Genomic DNA, 21,876 nt, shown 5'->3' on the forward strand with positions numbered 1-21,876 from the left:
ACAAGTGCGACATACATATCAGATCAGAAAAGCAGCCTGAGATCAAAACAACTCCAGTGTAAAGAGAGAGGGCTAAAATCCTGTAGTCCTTACTCAGGCAAAGCTCCCACTGAAGCTAATGGCTTCAGTGGGCGTTTTGCCTGAGTAAGGAAGCAAGATCTGATCCTTAATGAGTTATTTTTATACAATATTTGATCACATGAAAGACCAGTTATTCAGAAGAACTTAGCACTTAATCATTCCTCTTAGGCACTGAAATGAAGCAGCTGGACTTTCAAAAGTAATCAGTACTTTTATTGAAAACAGAATATGTTGAGTACTGAGCACTTTGGAAAAAGCTGGCCTGCTATATACCTGTTTCTAATTTCTCTAAGATCCATTCATCACACAACAGGGAATGATGAGTGGATTTCCTCTTTTTTCTTTATTTGGTCTTGCAGTGAAAGCACACTGATGAGAGTAGAATATTATCTTTTCACAGCAACTGGCTGATGCTGCAGCCACTAGACCACTTCAAAATATAAATACCTTTAACAGTAACAGCCCAGAGAAGAGAGATACAATAATTGCTGACAAAGCTGAATGCTTTTTATATATAGTTTCTGTTGGTCCCCAGTCAAGTCCTTCATTACAAATGAGGGCAGGAATTTTTTTTACAAAAATATACAAACACCCTGAAGAGGGAGTTTCACATTGAGAGTAATGAATGAGCCTAATTTTTCTTCCCTTGCTACCAAATCATAGGAGAACTGGCCTTTGTTTGATTTTTCATTATAAACTTGACTTATTAGCGATTTTACTATCCATTCGAACAGTTGAAACTTATTTTGCTTCAGGTCCACATTTTGTTTTCTACTTCAATAAAACATCTGTGCTGACATGACACAGAAAACGGCACTTGATAAAGATACATTGTCCCCCACTCACTTCTTTTTGTCTAAATGAAAAGGCCAATCAGAAATGATTTGCTTTGGGAATAATCTGCAGTATAGGTGTCAAAAAATCTCAGTCTATGAAACAAGATGTGCTAGTGGGTTTGCTTTATATTTGTTACTTTGAAATCCCAATCACTGCCTATTGTTTCAAGGTATGCGTGCGTGACATTAAAATTTTACATCTGCTAAGTCAAAAAAAAACAAAACAATAACCAGAGTCTCATTCTTGCAGGCTGAGGAATGGCAGGTTTGCAACTTTAAACTTTAGAAATATGACTAGTTATTGTTGCTAGTACAGATGATATATGGTGGATGTGTCTGTATTTTAACCACAGTAGCAATTATTTCTTTTTCCCTTTCATTTTTGCTGCCAACGTTCTCAAAGGAACTGGGTTCCAGATTTTGAAAGACCAAGTTCGCCAAATTATACGTTGCTTCTGCTGTACTTCTAACTATAATACACATATTTTGCTAAGTTTTAAGATCTAATTTATGCCTGCACACAGTAATGCAATAAAGTTCAAACCCAGAACGGTTGCACGAAAATATGCTCATAGCACATACTAGCTCAAATCACTGTAGAGATTTTTGAATTAATGATGAAGGTGTTCTGAAGATTCATTGTTAATACATGGGTTTTAGTCACTGAATTATTGTTCTGTTTAAATGCTGATAATAGCTAAACACAATAGCAAAAATATGCAGCGCCTGGAAATTCATCATGGTGAACAGATCTCAGATAAGATGGCACAACTATTCCCTGAAGGGGGACCCTTCTCCTTCATATCATCCTTGTATCTAAATTGTTTTTTTTTTAATCATATCTTCTTCATCATCACCACCTCCACTAGATTAAAAGACACAAGAATTTGTTTTTGCAACATTATACTCGTTTGGACCTGCCTATGCCCCCAGACACATGGGTGCAGCTCCTATAGACCTCATTGGGAATTTCACCTGTGGGGGCATAACAGGGCCCAGCTGAGAGGGGACATGGTTACTAACACTATAGATGATGGACTTGTAGACCAAAGGGTCAAAGTTTTACAAAAATGGGATAAGATTTAACTTTCTTGTTTACAATACACAAAGCAGAGGGCACAAAAACAGGCAATTTAAGCAACAGCTACATTCTTGCAAGAGCTACAGATGTGAAAACTTCTCCATTTTTTCCTTAAGGAATTTTTAGGCATAAAGACTAAGATCATTGTTATAAAAATGCCTGAGTATACTGCTGGGCCAAAATATTGATATTTTCATCCAGAAAAGCCAGTTTTTCCAGGGAAACACACAGTTATCTAGTGCAGGGTCATTTAAGAGGCCATGTTGTGGAAATATATCCACGAGAAAAACATGGGATGTGAGAACAAATACTCTCCCACCCAAGAAAGGACTGTAGGGAACAAGATGACAGTATTTTCTTAGGGCCTGAGTATTCTAATCCATTCAAATTTGTTTTGAGGGAAAGCTGGAAGGCAGAGTACAGAAGATATAGGTGATGGATGAATGCACAAAACTTCAGTACCATTACTGTTGAAATCTCTCATTTCCATGAAAAATTTGAAAAGAAAAAAGGCTAAATTGCTTCTCTATGTGGTCATCTATCCCTGCCCTCTCTACTCTCCATTCCACAAGAGGCCATTGTGTTCTGTGCCTAGCTCTATTTTTCTCTTTGCAGTTGTTTCTAGAAGAACCTAATCAGATAATAAAAATCAGCTGTGTTGACTAATCAATAGGCAAGGCTTTCAAATATAGGTGTACTAGGAGTCTGACTTGTCCATTCAAGTAGAAGAAAGTTTACCACTAAGCAGGCATCACTGGATTGATTACATGGCTGTCAAAGCTTGAAAACATATAAGGTTCCAGATGAAGCTCTAGAGAAGTGAGGGACAATGTAAAACTGAAGTAATTCAACTGAAGATGCTTGAATACCACAATAAGTGGTGTTTTAGGGATAATGAACATAGGGGGTTGATGCACTTCTTCTTTATAGCTATGCTAACCTGCACTAAGTAGAGTTTGGACCATAGTTTTCAAGGCCAAAATTTCCAAATTGGATGCCTGAAGCTAGGTACCTAGGTCCAAATTTAGACACCTAAATACAAGTGGCTAAATTTTCAGAGATGCTGTGCGTAAGAAAAAAAATTAAGTGTAGACACAATCTTTGAGCCCGATCCCATTTCTTGCATACTGAAAGCTCTCACTGTGTGCAAGGATTAGGCTATTAATGAATTAATAATATTCAGAGGATCTATGATGAATGAAAAGACTAGTAATTTTAGGATACTGAATGCACAAAATGTTTCAAATGAACAATCTGATTTTCTACTTTAGAATCAGAAACTTGTCAGAAGGAATAATTTTTTGCCAAAATGAAAAAATATAATTTATTAAACCACAAAAGGTCATTTTCAAATAGTGTCAGGAAAGGGACTTTAACCCTCATTAGGAAGGAAATTAATTCACTGTATTACACTGAGGTATTGCAGGAAATATGATCCTCTATTTAAGGCAGAATTCAGGCCAATGTTGTACATTATCTGTGCTGCAGTGCCAAGAGGGTAAATTTAGGAAAGAATTTACTGGGTTTGGAAAGCTTATACTAACCCATTAAAAAGTTCTTTTAATTTTTTTGTGGTTTAATTTCTTTCCCCCAACCCTCTTCATAAGTTACAAAAAGGAAATAAATGGCCCAGAAAAGATATCACATGGCCCCGTTTGTAAAGAATTAACATATTTAAGGAGTTTTAAAGCCAGTATAATTCATCCAATAGTCATTTTCATTCTGTTGTGTGAATGTATTTACAGAGCATTTTGAAAGCATGTCCTGGAGTTTAGACTGCTTAATTGTAGTAGTCAGAGAATGCAAAAAACAATTATTAAAACTAACTAAACTACTTTTAGTAAACACAAGTAAGAAATAATAAATACAAGCCAAGAGAGGCAGAAGCAATGAATATCCAGCTTTTTTTTCACATTCCTTAGGGAAAGCAAAGAGATTTTTATTTTTACAAAAATAATAATTTTGCTCCTGAACTGTGGCTCTCAGTTGCCAGGTTTCAGCCTAGCCCACTTACAAACAGGCATTTACCATGGAAGTTGTTCCAGATTCAGTAAAAGGTGGTTGATACACATCTATCTATACAGCAATTCAAACTGTAGGGGGTTCTCTTTAACAAGATCTCCTTGCAACATAGTCTATTTTAAGACCACAATTTACTGTGTTGCAAAACAACAGTTTTTATTTTAAATTGACTGTCCTATATTTCTTTAAACCATTATATGTATACACCATAAACTCTGGAAACTGTGAATATCTTATTTTCTGATTTTCCAACTTTTCACCAGGCAAACTGACTGAAGTGTTTTAAACAACCAATTTCCAGCTGTGACCTGATTTAATTAAAAAAATAAATTACAAATGCTGAATACATTTACGGTTGGTTTAGTTTAGGGCAACTATGGACTGAGTTAATCTCATATTTCATCATGTCCATGCTCATTCCTACTCTATGATAGAAAGACATTTTCATTAACCTTATTTTCACTAGTAGAGAGGGGGTTTTTTGTGTAGTTTATTTTATTCTGGCTCTGACACAGCCATTGGGATTGGAAGAGATGGATGACCCTGTTATACTTTCTGGCCTTTGAGGTAGGAAACGCGTCAGCAATCTGTAAAGGGCTAGTGCCAGTATTACTCCAGCCTACACTACGCACATCTAGAAGACAAAGAGAATATCTTCAGAAAGGATAAGCCAATCTTTTATGAGACATAAGAAAAATAGTCAATAGCTGTTTTCATACAAAGAAGTTACAATACACACATAAAATTAATGCAAAGCAATAATCAAGTTTATCTTCTAATCTCCCTTTCTGAAAAGTATATGCCGTTAATATCTTCAGCAATAATGTGTGCTTGGAACAATGCTGAGTATAAGGGGCTTGCTCCAACAGACTCCTCACTGTCCCAGCTGTGAGCAGAATCTGTCTGCAGTAAACTCTTTAAAAGCACTGCCTGTTCCTTAGTTGGCACATCATGATCTGGAAACTGCTACTAAAGGTTCCATCTCTACTGACAGTGCTGGTAAAAGAGCCACAGTCTTTCTGAGAAAGAGAGGGCTCTCTATACAAGAAAAGGCTGTCATAAATGAACCACTGCAATGTAATTCATATTACGCTGATACTCCCTGTTGTGTTTGGCCAGTATATTGGCCCTTTAAGGCACTTTAGTGGTGATTCAACCTGGAACACTAAAGATAAGCATGTATCATAGAACTGAACCAGGACTGGTGCAAATATTGAAGATTCTAGAGATAGTGGAAGATGTTACAATAGTGGTTTGTTGGGGACTATATTAAGCTAGGAAATGTATCAGATTTGACTGGAATGGGGTCCTCAGAAGCAAGAAGGACATCCAGAATTATTAATAATAAGTAACATTTTAAAATTTCAAAATACTTAATATAAAATAAAAAGAATAACAAAGTGGTTATTAGAAGTTGCTTTTAAAAATGAACAATGTTTCATGCTCATATATAGCATCACCTTTCATCAAAGGTTTTCAAAGTGCTTAACAAAGATCGGTATCATCAGGACATTTGCAGGTGAGGAAACTGAGGCACAGAGAGGTTAAGTTATTTGCAAAAAGTCAGACAGTGACTTACGAGAAGAGCTGAGAACCAGTCTTCCAAATGGCATTCTCTTACTCTAACCATTAGATAATAATGCCTTCTTGCCATACCATCGGATTATAAGATATTATATCTTAGAAATAATTCTAAACGGCAACAATAGAGATAGATTGGTGCAGCCTATGATCTAAATTCCCTTCAACTTTGGGAAAATGTGGTTCTAGTTATAAACTTTGCTGAATGGATTCTTTTCTAATAGTAATGACCTGTTGCATGGTTTTTATTAACTGAAATACCTAAAATCATGTATACGTTTTGCTACAACATATTATAAAGCTCCTTATAATATATTGGGACAAAAGTAATTTCTAGTAATTGTTTCTTGATTATTAATCATTATTAAATGATGCCTAAATTTAAGTGTCAACCAAATTTCTTTACACCTGTAATTTTGCTCTTAGCAAAAGTTTGTGTACTAGTTTTTCAGCTAGTAATCTTTAGAATCCATGTATGCTATAAACAAGAATGAACTTTAGTCAGGCAAACTATAGAATGAATGCAAAGAGGACAAAGCTTTATGCCATGAAACCCTTTGGCAGATGTGATACATACCATTATCTTCAGGTTTAAATAGCCTCATTCCCCTCAAACAACTATGATGAACTTTCAGTCAATATTTGGCAATTGATGAATTACTGAAGCTGCATCACTCCTGTAAGTGCAGCTGTGCTTGACTGCAGACAGAATTATTATTGTTTTAAAACAATGGAGCAGAATTGAACCTCCAGCAAGGAAAGCGGCGGTGTTTTTGCATAGTTTTTTAGCAGCTCTAGTGCTTCTCTTTTTCTGCTTGTGACTTCATTTCATTGACAGCAATACTAATGGGATCTTCCTTGGTTGTATTTAAATTGAAAGGAACCATTCTTCTGATAAATGCTGGAAAGGAAAGAAAAAAGAAGTGTGAGGGACCAATCAACCATCTGCAAAGAAATACTATCAATAGCTAGTAGTATACATAGATTTGCTAGTGGCAGCTATCATAAGTTTGACCTGTGCTATTCTTCACATTCAGAATTTGTACATGCTTGTCTGATATACTACTGCATGCAAAAATCTGTGTTAAATACAACATTCTGGTTACAAATTTAAAATTTTAAAGTCAGAAAATGCAAGTGATGATGGCACACATACACAGGGGCAGCTCTAGACATTTTGCCACCCCAAGCACGGAGGGTCCACTGGTCCCGCGGCTTTGGTGGACGGGAGGTCCACCGAAGCTGTGGGACCAGCGGACTCTCCGCAGGCACACCGCTGAAGGCACTCTGTCTGCCGCCCTCGCAGCGCCGGCAGAGTGTCCCCCATGGCTTGCAGCCCCAGGCACGCGCTTGGAGCGCTGGTGCCTGGAGCCGCCCCTGCACATACAGCAACATACTATGGTATACATTTATCAATACAGAGAGTAATATAAGTGCTTATTGGTCAAGAAAACCAGATTTTTAAGTCCATCCAGGATTAACCTGGCTGAGCGAGCTTTGTTACACAGAGTAAGTCTTAATTTCTACTTTACCTGACATTTAAGAATTGTAATTATATGCCCTTTATGTTGTATTTACACTTTGTTTGCATTTCATGTTGTAGTTTTTTTAATAAGGGGAAAAACCCCAAAGAAAATACCCTTCATAGTGGAACATTCTAGAGGAACAAATTGTATTGGCCCCAGTATTTTTTTGACATCAGAATTAATGTATATGCACTTTAGGTGTGCATGTGTAATTTTTTAAATCCTTGGTTCTGGGTACTTCCACAAACTTAGCTTGAGTGCATCATATGGCACAAAGCCCCAAAGTAAATATGAACTAGATGCAGCATCTAGTAATTATCCATTAGTAAAAAGAACATTAACTGGATGATAAAGACTTGACAAGAGGCAGAGGCACCAAGTTACGAAATAGAATCAGACATCAGGCTTCTAGTTCTACAAAAGTCATTCTTGTACTGTTCACGCATGATCACAAAAGTGTCAGAACACTGGGCCTTCCTGGAAGTTTGTTATAAACGTGCTTAGTGTACTCTTTACAAACGGTACTGTAATAACTTAGCAGCTCCCACCTAGGAGCCATGTAACAAGGAACAAGTCTTCAGTTTTTAATGTAGAATCCTTCAATTTCCAAAAGTGAATGTAAAATCACTATCTTGATTCCTTGGCCCTTAATAAATCCTTGAGTTATCATTTTTCTGCACCAAAGAAACTGGAATTCTCTTAAGAATTATACAGTGTTCGCTTTCTAAGTGTGAAATCATCATTATTTGCCACAAACTTCTTTTCTGAATGCACAGCCTCTTCTCTTCCACACTCAGGTAAATCTGGAAAATTTCCACAGATCATATTAGAGAAGCACAGTCTACCAATCTGAGCACAAGACTGAAGACAGGAACTCTTGAATTCTAATCCTAGCTCTGATGCTGTTTCCCAGTGACAATGGGCTAGTCATAACTTAACTACTACTGGATGCACATCAATCAAATGGGGATAACACTACTTACCTCACCAAGGTTATGAGGCTTTGTTGTTTGTAAAAGGCTTTGCAGATGAAAAGCAATAGGTAAGTACAACATATTCAGTATTGTTAGCTAAAGAGTCCCAAATCTGTGATGTGACTCCTGTTGCAGAACATAAAATTAAGAGGCCACTTGGTGCTAGACAATTCAAAGGAGTAACGATAATATTGAAAACCTAAGGGCTGTTGTGGATAAAAACACAGCCACTCCCCTGTGTGAGGCTTTGACAGGTTGGCAGGAAACATGAAGAGCACATTTTTCACTAATCTCTCAGTCATGGTACTATTTATTCTCAAAACATTTACAACGCTCATCTCCTAAGAAAACTAGTTTTTTGGAAATAAAGAGAAAAGTAATTACAGAGAGACTGCTGGTCAAATTAAACAAATGCTTGCAATGTCATTTTTTGCAGCTATTAGGGAAAAATAAAAATAAAACACATATCAAGTTCCTCCCTTAAGACCTAAGAATATAAGACCAGCTACACTGGGTCAGACCAATGGTCCATCTATCCCAGTATCTTGTCTTCTGACTGGCTAATGCCAAGTGCTTCAGAGGGAATGAACAGAACATACAATCATTGAGTGATCCATCCCCTGTTATCCACTCCCAGCTTTTGGGAATCAGAGGCTAGGGACACCCAGAGCATAAGGTTGCATCCCTGACCATCTTGGCTAATATCCACTGATGGACCTATTCTCCCTGAACTAATCTAATTCTTTTTTGAACTCCATTATAGTTTTGGCCTTCACAACATCCTCTGGCAACAAGTTCCACAGGTTTGCTTTGCATTGTATGAAGAAATACTTCCTTTTGTTTGTTTTAAACCTGCTGCCTATTAATTTCATTGGGTAAACCCTATGTCCTGAGTTATGTGAAGGAATAAATAACACTTCCTTATTCACTTTCTCCACATCAGTCATGATTTTATAGACCTCTATCATAGTCCCTCTTAGTCATCTCTTTTCCAAAGTTAAAAGTCTCAGTCTTTTTAATCTCTTCTCATGTGGAAGCTGTTCCATGCCCCTAATCATTTTTGTTGCCCTTCTCTGTATGTTGTCCAGTTTTAATATATCTATTTTGAGATGGGGTAACCAGAACTGCACACAGTATACAATGTGTGGGCAAACCATGGATTTATATAGTAGCATTATGATATTTTCTGCTTCTTTTCTTAATGGTTTTCAACATTATGTTAGCTTTTTTGGCTGTTGCAGCACATTGAGTGGATGTTTTTGGAGAACTATCCACAATGACTCATAGATCTCTTTCTTGAGTGGTAACTGCTAATTTAGGCCCCATCATTTTGTATGTATAGTGGGGATTATGTTTTCCAACGTTCATTACTTTGCATTTATCAACATTGATTTTCAGCTGCCATTTTGTTGCTCAGAAACCTAGTTTTGTGAGAACCCTTTGTAACGCTTCACAATCTGCTTTGGATTTAACTATCTTGAGTAATTTTGTATTGCCTCCAAATTTTGCCATCCTGCTGTTTATCCCTTTTTCCACATCATTTATGAATATGTTGAACAGCTCTAGTCCCAGTAGAGACCCATGCGGGATACCACTATTTACCTCTCTCCATTCTGAAAACTGACCATTTTCTAATGCTCATCACATTCAGCGCTTTGTCTCACTGGTCTCTTCCCATTAAAGCTAATTTCATTTTGTAGGAGGGAGGAATGGTCTAGTGGTTAGTAAATCTGGGTTCAACTAGGCTCTGCCACATATTTCATGTGTGACTTTGGATGTCATTTAGTCCCACTGACTTCAGTCAGGCCAGAACTTCACTCTTAATCTTCATGTCTGTTGCCCAAATGGGGATAACACTATTTTCTTTATTCCACTGTCTGTCTTGTCTTTTTAGACAGTAAGCCATTTAGGACAGAGTCTATGTCACAGTGTTTGATTAGAGTTTAGCACAGTCTTTGTTGGGACCTTTTGGTGTGACTATAATATAAATAATAATAAAATAAAATAATAATATGCAATAAGTTAAATAAAATGATGATTTTTCCATCTTTCCCACTAATGTGGGAAACTTGTAAACCATTCTGTCTACCACACCATGAGCGCTACAAGTTGAACTGAAAAAGAAAGAAAATGGGAAAGATGATAATATATGGGCAACACTTTAAGGCTTTAGGGCTTTTTTGTTTTGGTTTATTAACAGCAGGAAGTGATAGACTCAGATGGATTTCAGGGAGCAGTACATTTCAGACACTAAGAATTTTCTAAGGCAAAAACCTGAATACTAGAGGAAAACACACAGTGAATGGTATCTGGGCATAGAAGCACTGCCTAGTATGTCTGACTTGATTTGTAAGAGAGTACACTTCCAGAGAGATGAACTGTGTTTGCAAGAAGAGTGCTGGAACTATATGCTTGCAAAGTTGATGACATTTTCTACAAATTCAGGCCATGTCTACATTGGGAACACTTTACAAGTATAGGTATAGGTATATGAGTATAGGTATAGGCATATGATACTAGCTAAGTGCTCCTAGACTAGACACAGTTTATACTTATACCAGGAATTCTTACCATTATAGCTTATTCTACCACACCTGAGTAAAGCAAGTTATACTAGCAAACAAGCGCTTTTGTCAGAATAGCTGTAGCACAGCTCCCACAATTTTATGAGAGATAACTCCTCCTCATGCCTGTGACTGACACAGCTCTGTTGGCAGAAATCTGTGGCACAGACCTGCCCTCAGCATGCAATTTTCAAAATGTCCCTGTCTTTGGTTAATTTCAACCATTTAGCAGAGTATTAATGACAAACCAGATTTCAGAGTTCAGACATTTTTGAGTTGTCTGGTTGAAAAAAATATAGTAAACTTTTCTTTTACAGTGGAAAAAGCCTATTCTTTTTTCATCATCCCACAGATAAAAATGGCTTAATTGAATATTTCAGGTGTGTTTTTCCAGAGAGATGAGAAGGTCTAAAAAGCAGGGATTTGCAAGGCACATTATTTTCACTACCAGCTGGTAGCCAGTACAAAGGAATTGGTATATAGACTTATACGGATGTAACAGTAGACAGTTCCTGTTTGCCTTTCCAGTAATACAAGAACTAGAAGGCTTCTGATAAAATCAGAGGCAATAAATTTAAAACAAATAAAATAAATCTTCTTTTAATCCAATGTATAATTAACCTGTGGAATTTGTTGCCATAGGATATTGAGGCAAAAAGTTCAGCAAAGATTTAAAAAAGGATTAGACACCTATGACTAAGAGTTGAATCTGCAGTTGCAGTAACTAAGATAAAAATTTTAACAGCTATCACCCTGTGCTTGACATCTTCTTTCAAAATGTGGTCTCTAGGCTCATCTTCCTGGCCCATTATTCCAACCACTTCACACTCATCTTTTCACCCCACTCTCTCTCTGTCTCCCATCTCCAATTTTACACCATATAAGGCCCTTCACCATTTAGTCCTAACTTGTCTTTCAAATCTAATTTCTTACTGCAACATCATCCCTTGACTTTGGTCTGCCCATGATGTCTGCCTTGATCACAGCTTGCCTACTTTCCCCACATGTGCCTTTGTGCTTTCTGCCATGCTGTCCCTTATATTCGATAAGAACTCTCCTTCAAAATTGGCAATTCTCCCACTTTATTCTCTTTTACATCTTTTACATCTTTGCTATGATACAAACAAATCACTACTGTCTGCCAATACTTAGGTATGGCCTGGGACTACAGGCATAGAGAAAGCCAGCACTACAGGGGGGTGAGTGTGTATGTGTTATAGTGGGAAGGACAAAAGCTCAGGATTATTTATTTTGCCCAGTGGTTAGTCCATCCCTACTATATACCATGGTAACATAAGAGTGCTATGTATCAGCAAAACCAATGGATAATGGAATGCTGTGATCCCAGTTTTATGAGATCAGGAAGACTAACCACTATTTTCCTCTCGGCAGGCTTAGGGTATGAAAGCCTGGGATAGAGACACCCGTCAACAATATAAAGCCGAGAAGCTATATGACTTCTGGAAAATATTCCAGGTCAAAACCTTGAAATGATAAATTGTACAAACAGAAGGACAGGAATCAATTTACAAAACTAATGCAAAGCATCTGCAATTGTTAGAAGCTTAGTAATATAAAACTGCAGAAAAACACAGTGGCCATGAAAAAAGCAATTTCCGAGGATTATTCTATAGATAACAGCCAGTAGCTGATTTTTTTCAGACTAACCTTTTTTCAGTTGCAGCTGAAAATAATATGGACTACAAACCATGTATCTAATGAGTGCCTTCTTGTCTAAATTATGCTCTCAGTTAAACCTCTTCCTTTCTAAGAACAGGGGTATAGTAAGCAAAACTAGCACTCTATAAAATAGCTGGTTATGGAAAAGATATTGTAATTGTAGAAATTATAACAAAAACATGAAGACCAGACATGAAGCAGATGAATATTGCTATCCCTTTCATTGACTGCTGTAATTAGCATCTCCATACTAAATATATCTATAAATACACAGATTGCAGTTTATTTATTTATTTTTATCATTTTTCTTCTTCTCTTTCCCTTCAACAATTTTACATAGATCAAGGTTTAATTCCAGAGTCTCCTTCATTTCTAAATTATATCAAAATTGTCTTCTCTCCTACCCTACAATGATCTCTCCAAGTCAGGGCTGAACCACACTGGCAGGGAAACATAGAGGAACCTTGTAATGCTACTGGCTGTACTGTTTTTGTTCTGTAGAAGACCTCAGTTCCCATGTTGTTAATCTGGAAACTTTCATCAGAATATAGGGAGAAAAATATAACATTATAAGGTCTAGCACACAGCTACTGCGAGTGACTGAGCAAAAATATTATTGGTTCACATGGCTAAAGTCTAGTCTTCTGTTTCTGAACAAGCAAGGAGATAAATTAGCCACAGGTAATGAGTGACAAAGTAAGTGAGACTCATTGTTGATTTTATTAAATACCCTGGGGCTCAGGAAAAGAAGATCAGATATGATTGTCAAAGCCTTAAATTAGTGCTGATAAATATCAGTGCTTGAAATTAAAAGTGCATGGAGCGTATGCCACTGAAGTGACTCAAATGACTGATTTATTACCTGCCTTTCGATGGTGATGGCTAAGCCCACTGTTTTGTCATGGATATTTTTAGCAAAAGTCATGGACAGATCACGAGCAATTAACAAACATTAATAAAAACATTCCTGACAAAATGGGGATGGAGGAGGATCCAGCACCCCGTCCCTGCCACAGTGGCTAGGAGCTGCAGTGACCCCATTGCCCAGTGCCTGGGAAGGGTCCCCAACACCCTGTGGGGATGGGAGTTTTGAGGGTAGGGGAGGAGATGGCTGCCAGAAGCAGAGTCTGGGTAGCTGCGGAGGGAGAGGAGGCTCTGCTCCCATCGACTGATCAGCTGCAGGGCGGGGCCCCTGCAAGTGGTAGCTGAGGAGCTGCACGGGCCCCCCCAACTGTGGCCGCTGAGCAGCTTCGGAGTCCCTCTGCCATTGGTGGCTGGAAGCTGCCAGAGGGCTCCAGCTACTCACAGTGGCTGAGCCACTGCAGGGGGGACCCTTGCCAGCAGTGGCAGCTGGTCAGTTGTCGGGGTCTCACCGTCTGCAGCTGTTGGGCAGCTGTGGGAGGGTCCCCTGCCATCTGCGGAGGTCTCCAATGTCATGGAGATCACTGGAAGTCACAGATTCCATGACTTCTGTGACATAATCTTAGCCTTAGTGATGGCAAGAAGAGTTGGTTATGTGAATTGCTGCCAGAATATTACACAGTCCTCAAAAATTCTGGAAATAACTTCAGGACCTTCAATTCTCTGACTGATGGAGATTAGGCTCACCATATAAGTGACACATCAAGTCTGGAAAGAGATACTAATGGTTTTGGAGGAAACTCATTTTCTTGACGAAGATAAAGACCACCACAATAGCAGCTACTATTAAGAGGGTAAGTAATCAGTACACTGAGAAATTAAAAAAACCTAATCATGTGAATAAAAACTGTGTATTCCTTCAGAATCAACTAGCACAAAAGAGCACAAAACAAAGATTCTAAAGCCTTTCTCCCTACAGAGCTTCAAAAACCTCACTAAAAGATTTCTACAGAATAGGCAAGAGAAACTAAAACATTGAAAAGATTTTGTATTCAATTCCTTTCCATTAAGAAGAAAGAAACAAGAAAATCTGAGACACACAAGATTTTTATTGGTAATTCTTTACTATATAGGCAACAAGAAAAGTCCTCCACATCATCTCAGGTTTTTAAAAGCAAGGACTGTGACAAAGACAGGCTGGACAGCTGCAAGAGGGTCTGGGAAAACAGGTATGTTAGCCCTAGAATGCAAAAGGCCCTTTTTCCTACAAGCTGGGAAAGGGTTACTTCAGGTCAATTAGGGAAACCTGAGTTCAGTTAAGGGCTGCCTGAAACTTGTTAAAACGTCTCTCCTAGTGGGTGGGGGACAAGCTGCTGCAAGGCTGGCGTCAGCAGGGAGATAGGCTTCTCCAGTGTGGTGAAGCTCTAGTGCCTGTTTAGGGGAAGGACTGACACCCTGGGGCCAGCAACAGGACAATACCTGCCCCAGTGAGGGGGCCAGGGAAAGAGGAGCGCTCCTCAGGCCTGCCCTGAGGCCTACCGGGAAGGCTCTGAGAAACAAACACCAAAAAGGGAAGAAAGACACACTCCAGAGTGGTGCTGATTTACCCTCAGGCCCTATCCAGGCCAGAGGAGGGAGTATTAAGTCCAGAGAGGCAGAAGGGGTGCCTTGCCACACTTGGTGTCAGAAGTGGCATTGCATTGGCACTGAGAACCATCCCAGGGCAAGGTAAATCACCCCCTCACCCCACAGCAAAATGGACAATGTAGTGAGGGCACTGGTGCAGGCCACAGCAGCACAACAAGAGGTTACCAGGGCCCAACTGACCACCCAAAAGGAGTCGGTACGACTTCAACAGGAAACGAATCAGCTGCTGATAAGCTAGGCAGCCCAGGATCGAGCCACCCTGCAGGAGTTCGTGAGCCAGCTGAAGGCCCTGACCACTCTGATTCATGGCCTTAATGAGACACGACCCCTAATGGCCAGGAGTTACCTGCAAAAGATAACGGTGGAAGATGATGTGGAGGCCTTTGAGAGAACGGCCCTACGTGAGGCCTGGCCCCAAGACCCAGTGGGCCAGCATCCTTGCCCCTTTCCTGTGTGGGGAAGCCCAGAAGGCCTACTATGACATAGCAGCAGAAGCAGCCACAGATTACCCCCAGTTGAAGGCAGAGATCCTGGTGAGATCTGGGGTGATGACAGCTATAAGGGCCCAGAGGTTCTATGAGTGGAGGTATCAGGACGACAACCTGGTGCAAAGGTCACAATTGTTGGACCTGATCCATCTAAGGTGGAAGTGCCTGTGCCCAGAGATCCACAGCATGGAGCAGATGATAGAAATCATAGTGATGGCCAGGTTCATAAGAGGATTACCACCAGATCTATGAGGATGGGTTAGCCAAAACGACTATATGGGAAATGCCTCTCCAACCAATTATAAAAGTTAAGAAAAACTCAGTAAGCAGCAATCGTTCAGCCACGTTTATATTCTTAGAAAGGAACTTTCCCCATATGATGTTGAGTGCAGATATACCATAATGATTACAGTGGGATCAATGCTCTTACCAAGCACCGCTTTTTTTTTTTCCCCTCCAGAGAGCTTAGTTCTGCTGAAAGGTTTCTGATTAGCTCTAGAAAATGAATTCCGCTGTTCAGCCAAAGAACAGGTACATTGTGGGGAGTGGCCATTCAAACTTACCCCATGTTACCCTATCATTTTGCTCTACCCTGGTGGAACCACTTCTCTAATGGTTGAAGAAGAATTCCATTTCAAGGACCCATTCAATTTTTGCTTTTTGCCTCATGTGGTTGTGATATTTCGATATGGCCCTCTTTCAGGTATGATTCAGGTAGACCACTGCTACTTCCCGTACAGAAATCCATGAATGTTATAAAAATGATAGTTGCTAATTGTGTTTCCAGTTCTTATTTGCAAGAAAATCTTATTTAATCAAGGATAGCTATAATAATATACAAACAGAGACTCCACATTTGTATTTACCCTCATCACCGCAAAGTAGGGCTGTCAATTAACCACAGTCAACTCAAGTGATTAATGCAAAACAAATTAAGTATATTAAAAATAGTTTTGATTAATCACAATTTTAATTGCCTTCTTAAACAATAATAGAATACTTATTTAAATTTATTATAAATATTTTTGGATTTTTTTCTACATTTTCAAATATACTGATTTCAGTTACAACATTGAGATAGTTGATAGAATGTCAGAGATAGTTACTAGATTGCACTGCAAGACAGACTGTGTCAGGACTTCCACCTTAAAAAAAAAGAGTATCTCCTCTGATCCTGTGGTGAGATTCCTTGTGCTGTGTAGATATAAGAGCTTAGATGTGCTGAAGCAGCAGACCAAGGCAGAATAAATTGGTAGATTTTCTGTAGGGTTTCACAGAAGTATGTTATAGTGTTTCATCTAACTGATACTAAATTAAGAGGTGACTGTTAAAGATTCATAACCAAGGACTGTAACAGAAGTAGTATGATGAAACGACGATGATAATCCCATACACTATGCAATCAATATTGTTTGTGAAGTGCTATAAAAATGATTGCTATGGAAGCACTAATTGCCACTTTACAGGATCAGAGATATCCCATAGTTTTGCAAGGCCCTTTGTCAGGTAACATAAACGAATGCAATCCAGTTCCCTTTCTATATAGCTATCTTACCGCCACCACACACACAGAAGGATGGAACATAAAATTGTTTCCCATCCCCTCATCACTTTCTGCCTGCCTGTAATCCTCACTTAGGGTCTGGCAACCTTCAGTCTTCTAATATTTTAACAAAGGGTTCCAACCAAAACACTGTATTTATATTAGTCTGCAAGAAGCCCTGTCTAGGGTCAGAGAGGAAGAATAAGGGATTGGCAAATCTATTTGTTTACTTTCCAAAATTGTTTCTCAGAACCACAACTGCTGAAGTAGGTAAAAATTACTTGGCTAATAAACTCCTATAAATGCCACTCATAGAGAATATCTACTCTGTGTGAAGGACATGGGGATGCCGGTAATATTATATGAATATTATATATTGTGGTTGATTGGTATTGTGCGTTTTTTGCTATAGGATCGCAAGAGGTTAATTCAGGCAGGAGTTATTTGCACACATGCAGGAAAGAGAACAATAGCTTCAGATAGCTCCACTTGCTGGTATTTAAAAGATAATATTGGGATAATTTACTTTTTAAATTTTACCTCATAGACTTTAAGGTCAGAAAGGACCATCGAGATCATCTACTCTGACCTCCTGCACATTGCAGTCCACAGAACCTCACCCACCCACTTCTGTAATAGACCTCTAACCTCTGGCTGAGTTACTGAAGTCCTCCAATCATGGTTTGAAGACTTCAAGTTAGAGAATTCACCATTTACACTATTTACATTTGGGATAAGCTTGCCTACCTAAGCCTATAGGCAAAACAGATATATGTGTAGACCTCTTATTGTGTTTCAAAACCTTTTGTCATGACATGCTGTGTATCTACTGTTGTGATTAAACAATGCTTGGTTTTGAAAAGGTTGTTCTGGGTAACTATTTACCATTAGTCATGGCTCAGAAGGGAAGAACCAAGGTAGCCAAATCCATTGGGTCTGCTGAGCAATCATAGTTGGTACACAGAGTCCGCACCCCTGTGAGACAGTTTAAGAGTGACAGAACCAAAGGATTCCACACTGAGGAGGTGAGGACTCAAGGCCTGTCACCTGTATTGGGGCACTCAGAGAGACCAAAGAAGGATGAAAGGCGCAGATAGCACTGAACTGTGACACTGTTTCAGAAAAATACAGAGTACAATGCTTCAAATGTATAGTACAGCATTCAACCTGTATATGTTGAAATTAGTTGGGGGTGTGTGTGACAAAATTGTAGGGGTATCATTCTCCAGAATTAAAAAAAAAAAATCTGATGCCTGTTGCAAACTGGCCTGTTCCAGAGACCAAAACATCTCTTTAGAGGTATTTTTGTAAGTCAGTTGTGGCAAGAGATGGTTTAGTAGTGTTCAGAAAAGAATCAACTTCATCAGAGTTGGAGCTCATCATCCCTTCAGAGTCTCCCATTCATCACATCACTACCTCTTTGAGAGACCGCCGCAGCCTCTTGTGACCCGTTACGCATAAACTCATGGGCTGGAAGTTGCAACCAAACAGCAACTTTCCAAAAAGAAGGTATTGGACAGGGAATTCTGCTTCTGCTGTTAAACTCCACTGGCACGAATGTCAGACAGAATAATCAATAGGAATTTGTAGGGGGTGCTTTGGTTGGGTATCTGCATGTGACCTGAAAATCCAGTGTCTTTTAAATCTAATGTTTCCACTGCCAGGATTCATATTACAATGCATGCAATTTTCTTTCTTCTGGACGTTGCTGACAAAATGCAGTATTTCCAAATGGAAAAAATCCCAGTGTGACATAGCACTAACGAGGTAAAGCAATAAATTCAGTGCCTGAAGCTGAAAGCCAGCAAGAATCCTATGATGATTTCAATGGGGTCTCTGTCATTCCACTAAAAGAGTTTTAAAAGCAGGGGACACTCAATTGTGTTGTGGAGTTTTCCTACTAAATAACAATACTTACAGCCTGAATCTGAAAGCAGTGAGCTGGACATAAAGCTGGTTTTAGTCTGCCAGTTGGAGGAGAGAGCTGCCGCTTGTATGTCGGAAACATCAGCATCCATTTTCTCATCCTAAGAAAGGCAATGAACATGTTTTCTGTGAAAAATGTGAATTACTTAAGTTATATATCTCCTTATTTACTGAGATTAAAAACAGCCTCCAATTTAGTTATACACAGAGATGGTATTTTTTAGCATGAAACGATAAACTCTGATTCCAATCCCCAGAACATAAATCTTGTAGTTAGGTTTATATCTGATTTTGTCCCAAATTTCTAGCTCTTGTCAACATACAGAACTCCTAGAAAGAAGCTACTTTCCCTGTTTTGCCCAGGGAGCTTGGATGTTTCTTGCCACTATAACAAGCTGCATAAATGTGGCGTGTTTCCTTTCCTGTATAATCACGTCTAGACCCCAGAATGAGACAGAAGGACAGAGCATGCATGCATTGATGACACAACTGAACACTGATCCATATCAACTTGTTCCAACAAGAAATCTAAGTAACTGCAAAACTCAAATCCATTTTCTCCTCCCATTAATTAAATCCAAAAGTTTTAAATACATGCTTGATATTTCACCTATGAAAACCTGAAATTTCTTTTCCATTTTTCCTCCCAATTTTAAAATAAAGTAAAATCCCATATATACTGTTCTTATTTATACAGTAAAAAGCATCTGGATATGTGCATACAACATATTACTTTGTTGAGAGGAGGCACTTGGTCTAGAGGCTAGAGCAGAACATTTAAACAATGCAATTTAACCAAAAATATCTGGAAATGTGTTTTAGCATTGAAGCAAGGGGTCTTTAGATATATTGCTCTCCAAAACAAGATTAGCAGGTTGGCTTAGTTTCCAAATTACTTTATTTCTTCAGATGAGAAGGGACGATAACACTCATATGTATTGGTTCATGGAATACTACACTTTGCTACTCAATTTCCTCACAAAAAGCATCAGGAGATTTGCTTAAAAGCATCCTGCAATTTATCATTCTTGGTAGTATTACACTTTGGAAACCGCCCCCCTCGTCCCCCTAGCATTAATTTAGAAACTAAAAGGGAGCTTTCGTCCCGTTAATGTACAGGGGATTTGCTCCTATTAATACTAATGGGAATTACACACATTAATCCCCTCGTGTGCCAGTGAAGGACTTGGTACCTAGAGTATATATCCTACAGTAATAACCTTTAAAAAGAAAAAGAAATTTCAGGATTTTTTCCTGAATATGGAACTGTAAAGCTGATCTTCCTTCATCTTCACTCCCTCCAAAAATCCAATCTGAAAACAGACCTATTAACAAGCAGTACTTGGGGCGAATACTTCACCTGCAATCTTGCATTGCAACAAGACTCTACATTTTCAGAGTTGGCAGCTTCTCTCTTACACCCTTTTCCCACACCTTTCATGGTTTTGCTCTTTGTTGTTGTCGTTGTTTGCATATTTAGGTTGTAAGCTGTTCAGGGCAGGGAACTTTTCTTAAAATGTTCAGTTCTATGTAGCAGAGTGCCCATCACTGTGAATTTTCTCTCTCTTACTTCATTTTGTTATTCTACATACTGTTTTATTATCAGTTCTATTACTGTGTTCTGCCCTTCCTCCTGCTCCTTCCCCTACCCTCAGTTCTCTTTTCTCCACTATCTTTCAGGCCCCCAACTGACAGCCCAGTACAATGCTTATTGTTACTCAGCCCACTCCCCACCTTCCCCATTGCAGGAAAGCTGACATTTTTATCTGTCCAGATAGCACTTACAACTTGTTCTGATCTTCTAAGCAACCGGTTTTTTACAGCCTGTCATGAGCCTAAATTCAATAGATGAAATTACAGAGTATGGGAGGGAGGTGAGAAGGAGAGGAGCCAACTGAAAACAAAGAGATGGAGAAAAATTGATCTTGGGATAACAATCTACAAAGAGTGACCATGCACCTTCTGGTTTGTGTTTGTTTTTATTTTTGTTGCTTAAAATAAAATAATCAGGTCCAAAAGTGAGACCAAATAGTGTCTGCTCTGCGATTAATGTCAGAAAGCAAGCTGAAAGAAGCACGTTCGGTAAGGAAGGGCTTAAAGGTCATACAGGAGGAGGGAGGCTGACTCAGGCAAGAAGTTGTATGTAAAAAGGTTCATACAAGGCCACTGCACACCACAGATGCTCTTTATAAAAACTCCCTTTTAACATACACTTCCTTATCACTTACCAAATACTTGGCTACTTTATTACAGTGAGCATACTGCACTGTATATGAAGTGTGAATTGAAACAGTTAGCAAACAGGAACTTTGATCTCTCTAGATCTTGCTCTCTTCCATAAGGCTGAGTGATAGAATAGCTAATGATAAATTGTAACAATAACAAAGAAGCCAAACAATAGTGGATTTGAGGCAGATAAGACAATTCAGTGCAGGGTAAGAAATGCAAGCAATAAAGAGGGATTTCTTGAACTAAGCCAGGCTGATCACTGAAATCAGATTAGCACCCTTCTGTTACCTGCTTTTGAACATTCCGTTCTATTTGCAACAGCTGTGACAGCAAAGACGACTGTATATTGTGCAAAAAACAAATTAGGCCTGACTAAAGGGAAGCCATGAAATGTTTCTTGTTGTCTAAAGAAAGGGGAAATTATTATTTGGAATAAGCCAAGTATTGGGATCTTAATATAAGTTCAGATCAAGCCAGCACAGTGAGCTCGATCAGCTTAGTGCAATATTGCATTACACTCTCAGCTGATGCAGCCCTTGCTGCCAGCCAGCATTTCAACAGGTTTCCAAATCTGGTAATTGCTCATGGTAACTGCTGTAGAGGGACATGAGAAGTGGGGGAAGTTGAAGGTTAGCTCCAGCACTGGAATTGAAATGGATGCTGCCTTGCACACTTCCTGTTAGTCCTTCCCTATAGAAGTATAGCTTGGACATGTCAGAGAAGTCATGGGCTTTTTACTATAGCAACACTGTCAGCTGGAAGTCAATGCCCAGAACACCTCTCTTATTTCTCTGCCAGAGGAAATAGATCAATAATTCCATGCTTATGAGCTCAGAA

General features: G+C 39.0%; 1 protein-coding gene across 2 annotated transcripts in view; it reads right to left on the reverse strand.

Annotated features, from left to right (window-relative positions):
- Positions 1 to 3,364: 3,364 nt before the first annotated feature.
- The window catches only part of CEP128 (centrosomal protein 128), a 418,732-nt gene continuing 400,220 nt past the window's right edge, over positions 3,365 to 21,876 (reverse strand). For both annotated transcript variants that reach the window (XM_050953220.1, XM_050953226.1), the window contains 2 exons: positions 18,803 to 18,911; positions 3,365 to 6,502 (listed from right to left, as the gene is read on the reverse strand). In XM_050953220.1, coding sequence (XP_050809177.1) covers positions 6,396 to 6,502; positions 18,803 to 18,911 — 216 coding nt within the window. In that variant the 3' untranslated portion in view covers positions 3,365 to 6,395. The remainder of the gene's footprint in view (positions 6,503 to 18,802; positions 18,912 to 21,876) is intronic.

This window comes from Gopherus flavomarginatus, chromosome 5, assembly GCF_025201925.1.
Source record: "Gopherus flavomarginatus isolate rGopFla2 chromosome 5, rGopFla2.mat.asm, whole genome shotgun sequence".
NCBI classification, from domain to species: Eukaryota; Metazoa; Chordata; order Testudines; family Testudinidae; genus Gopherus; species Gopherus flavomarginatus.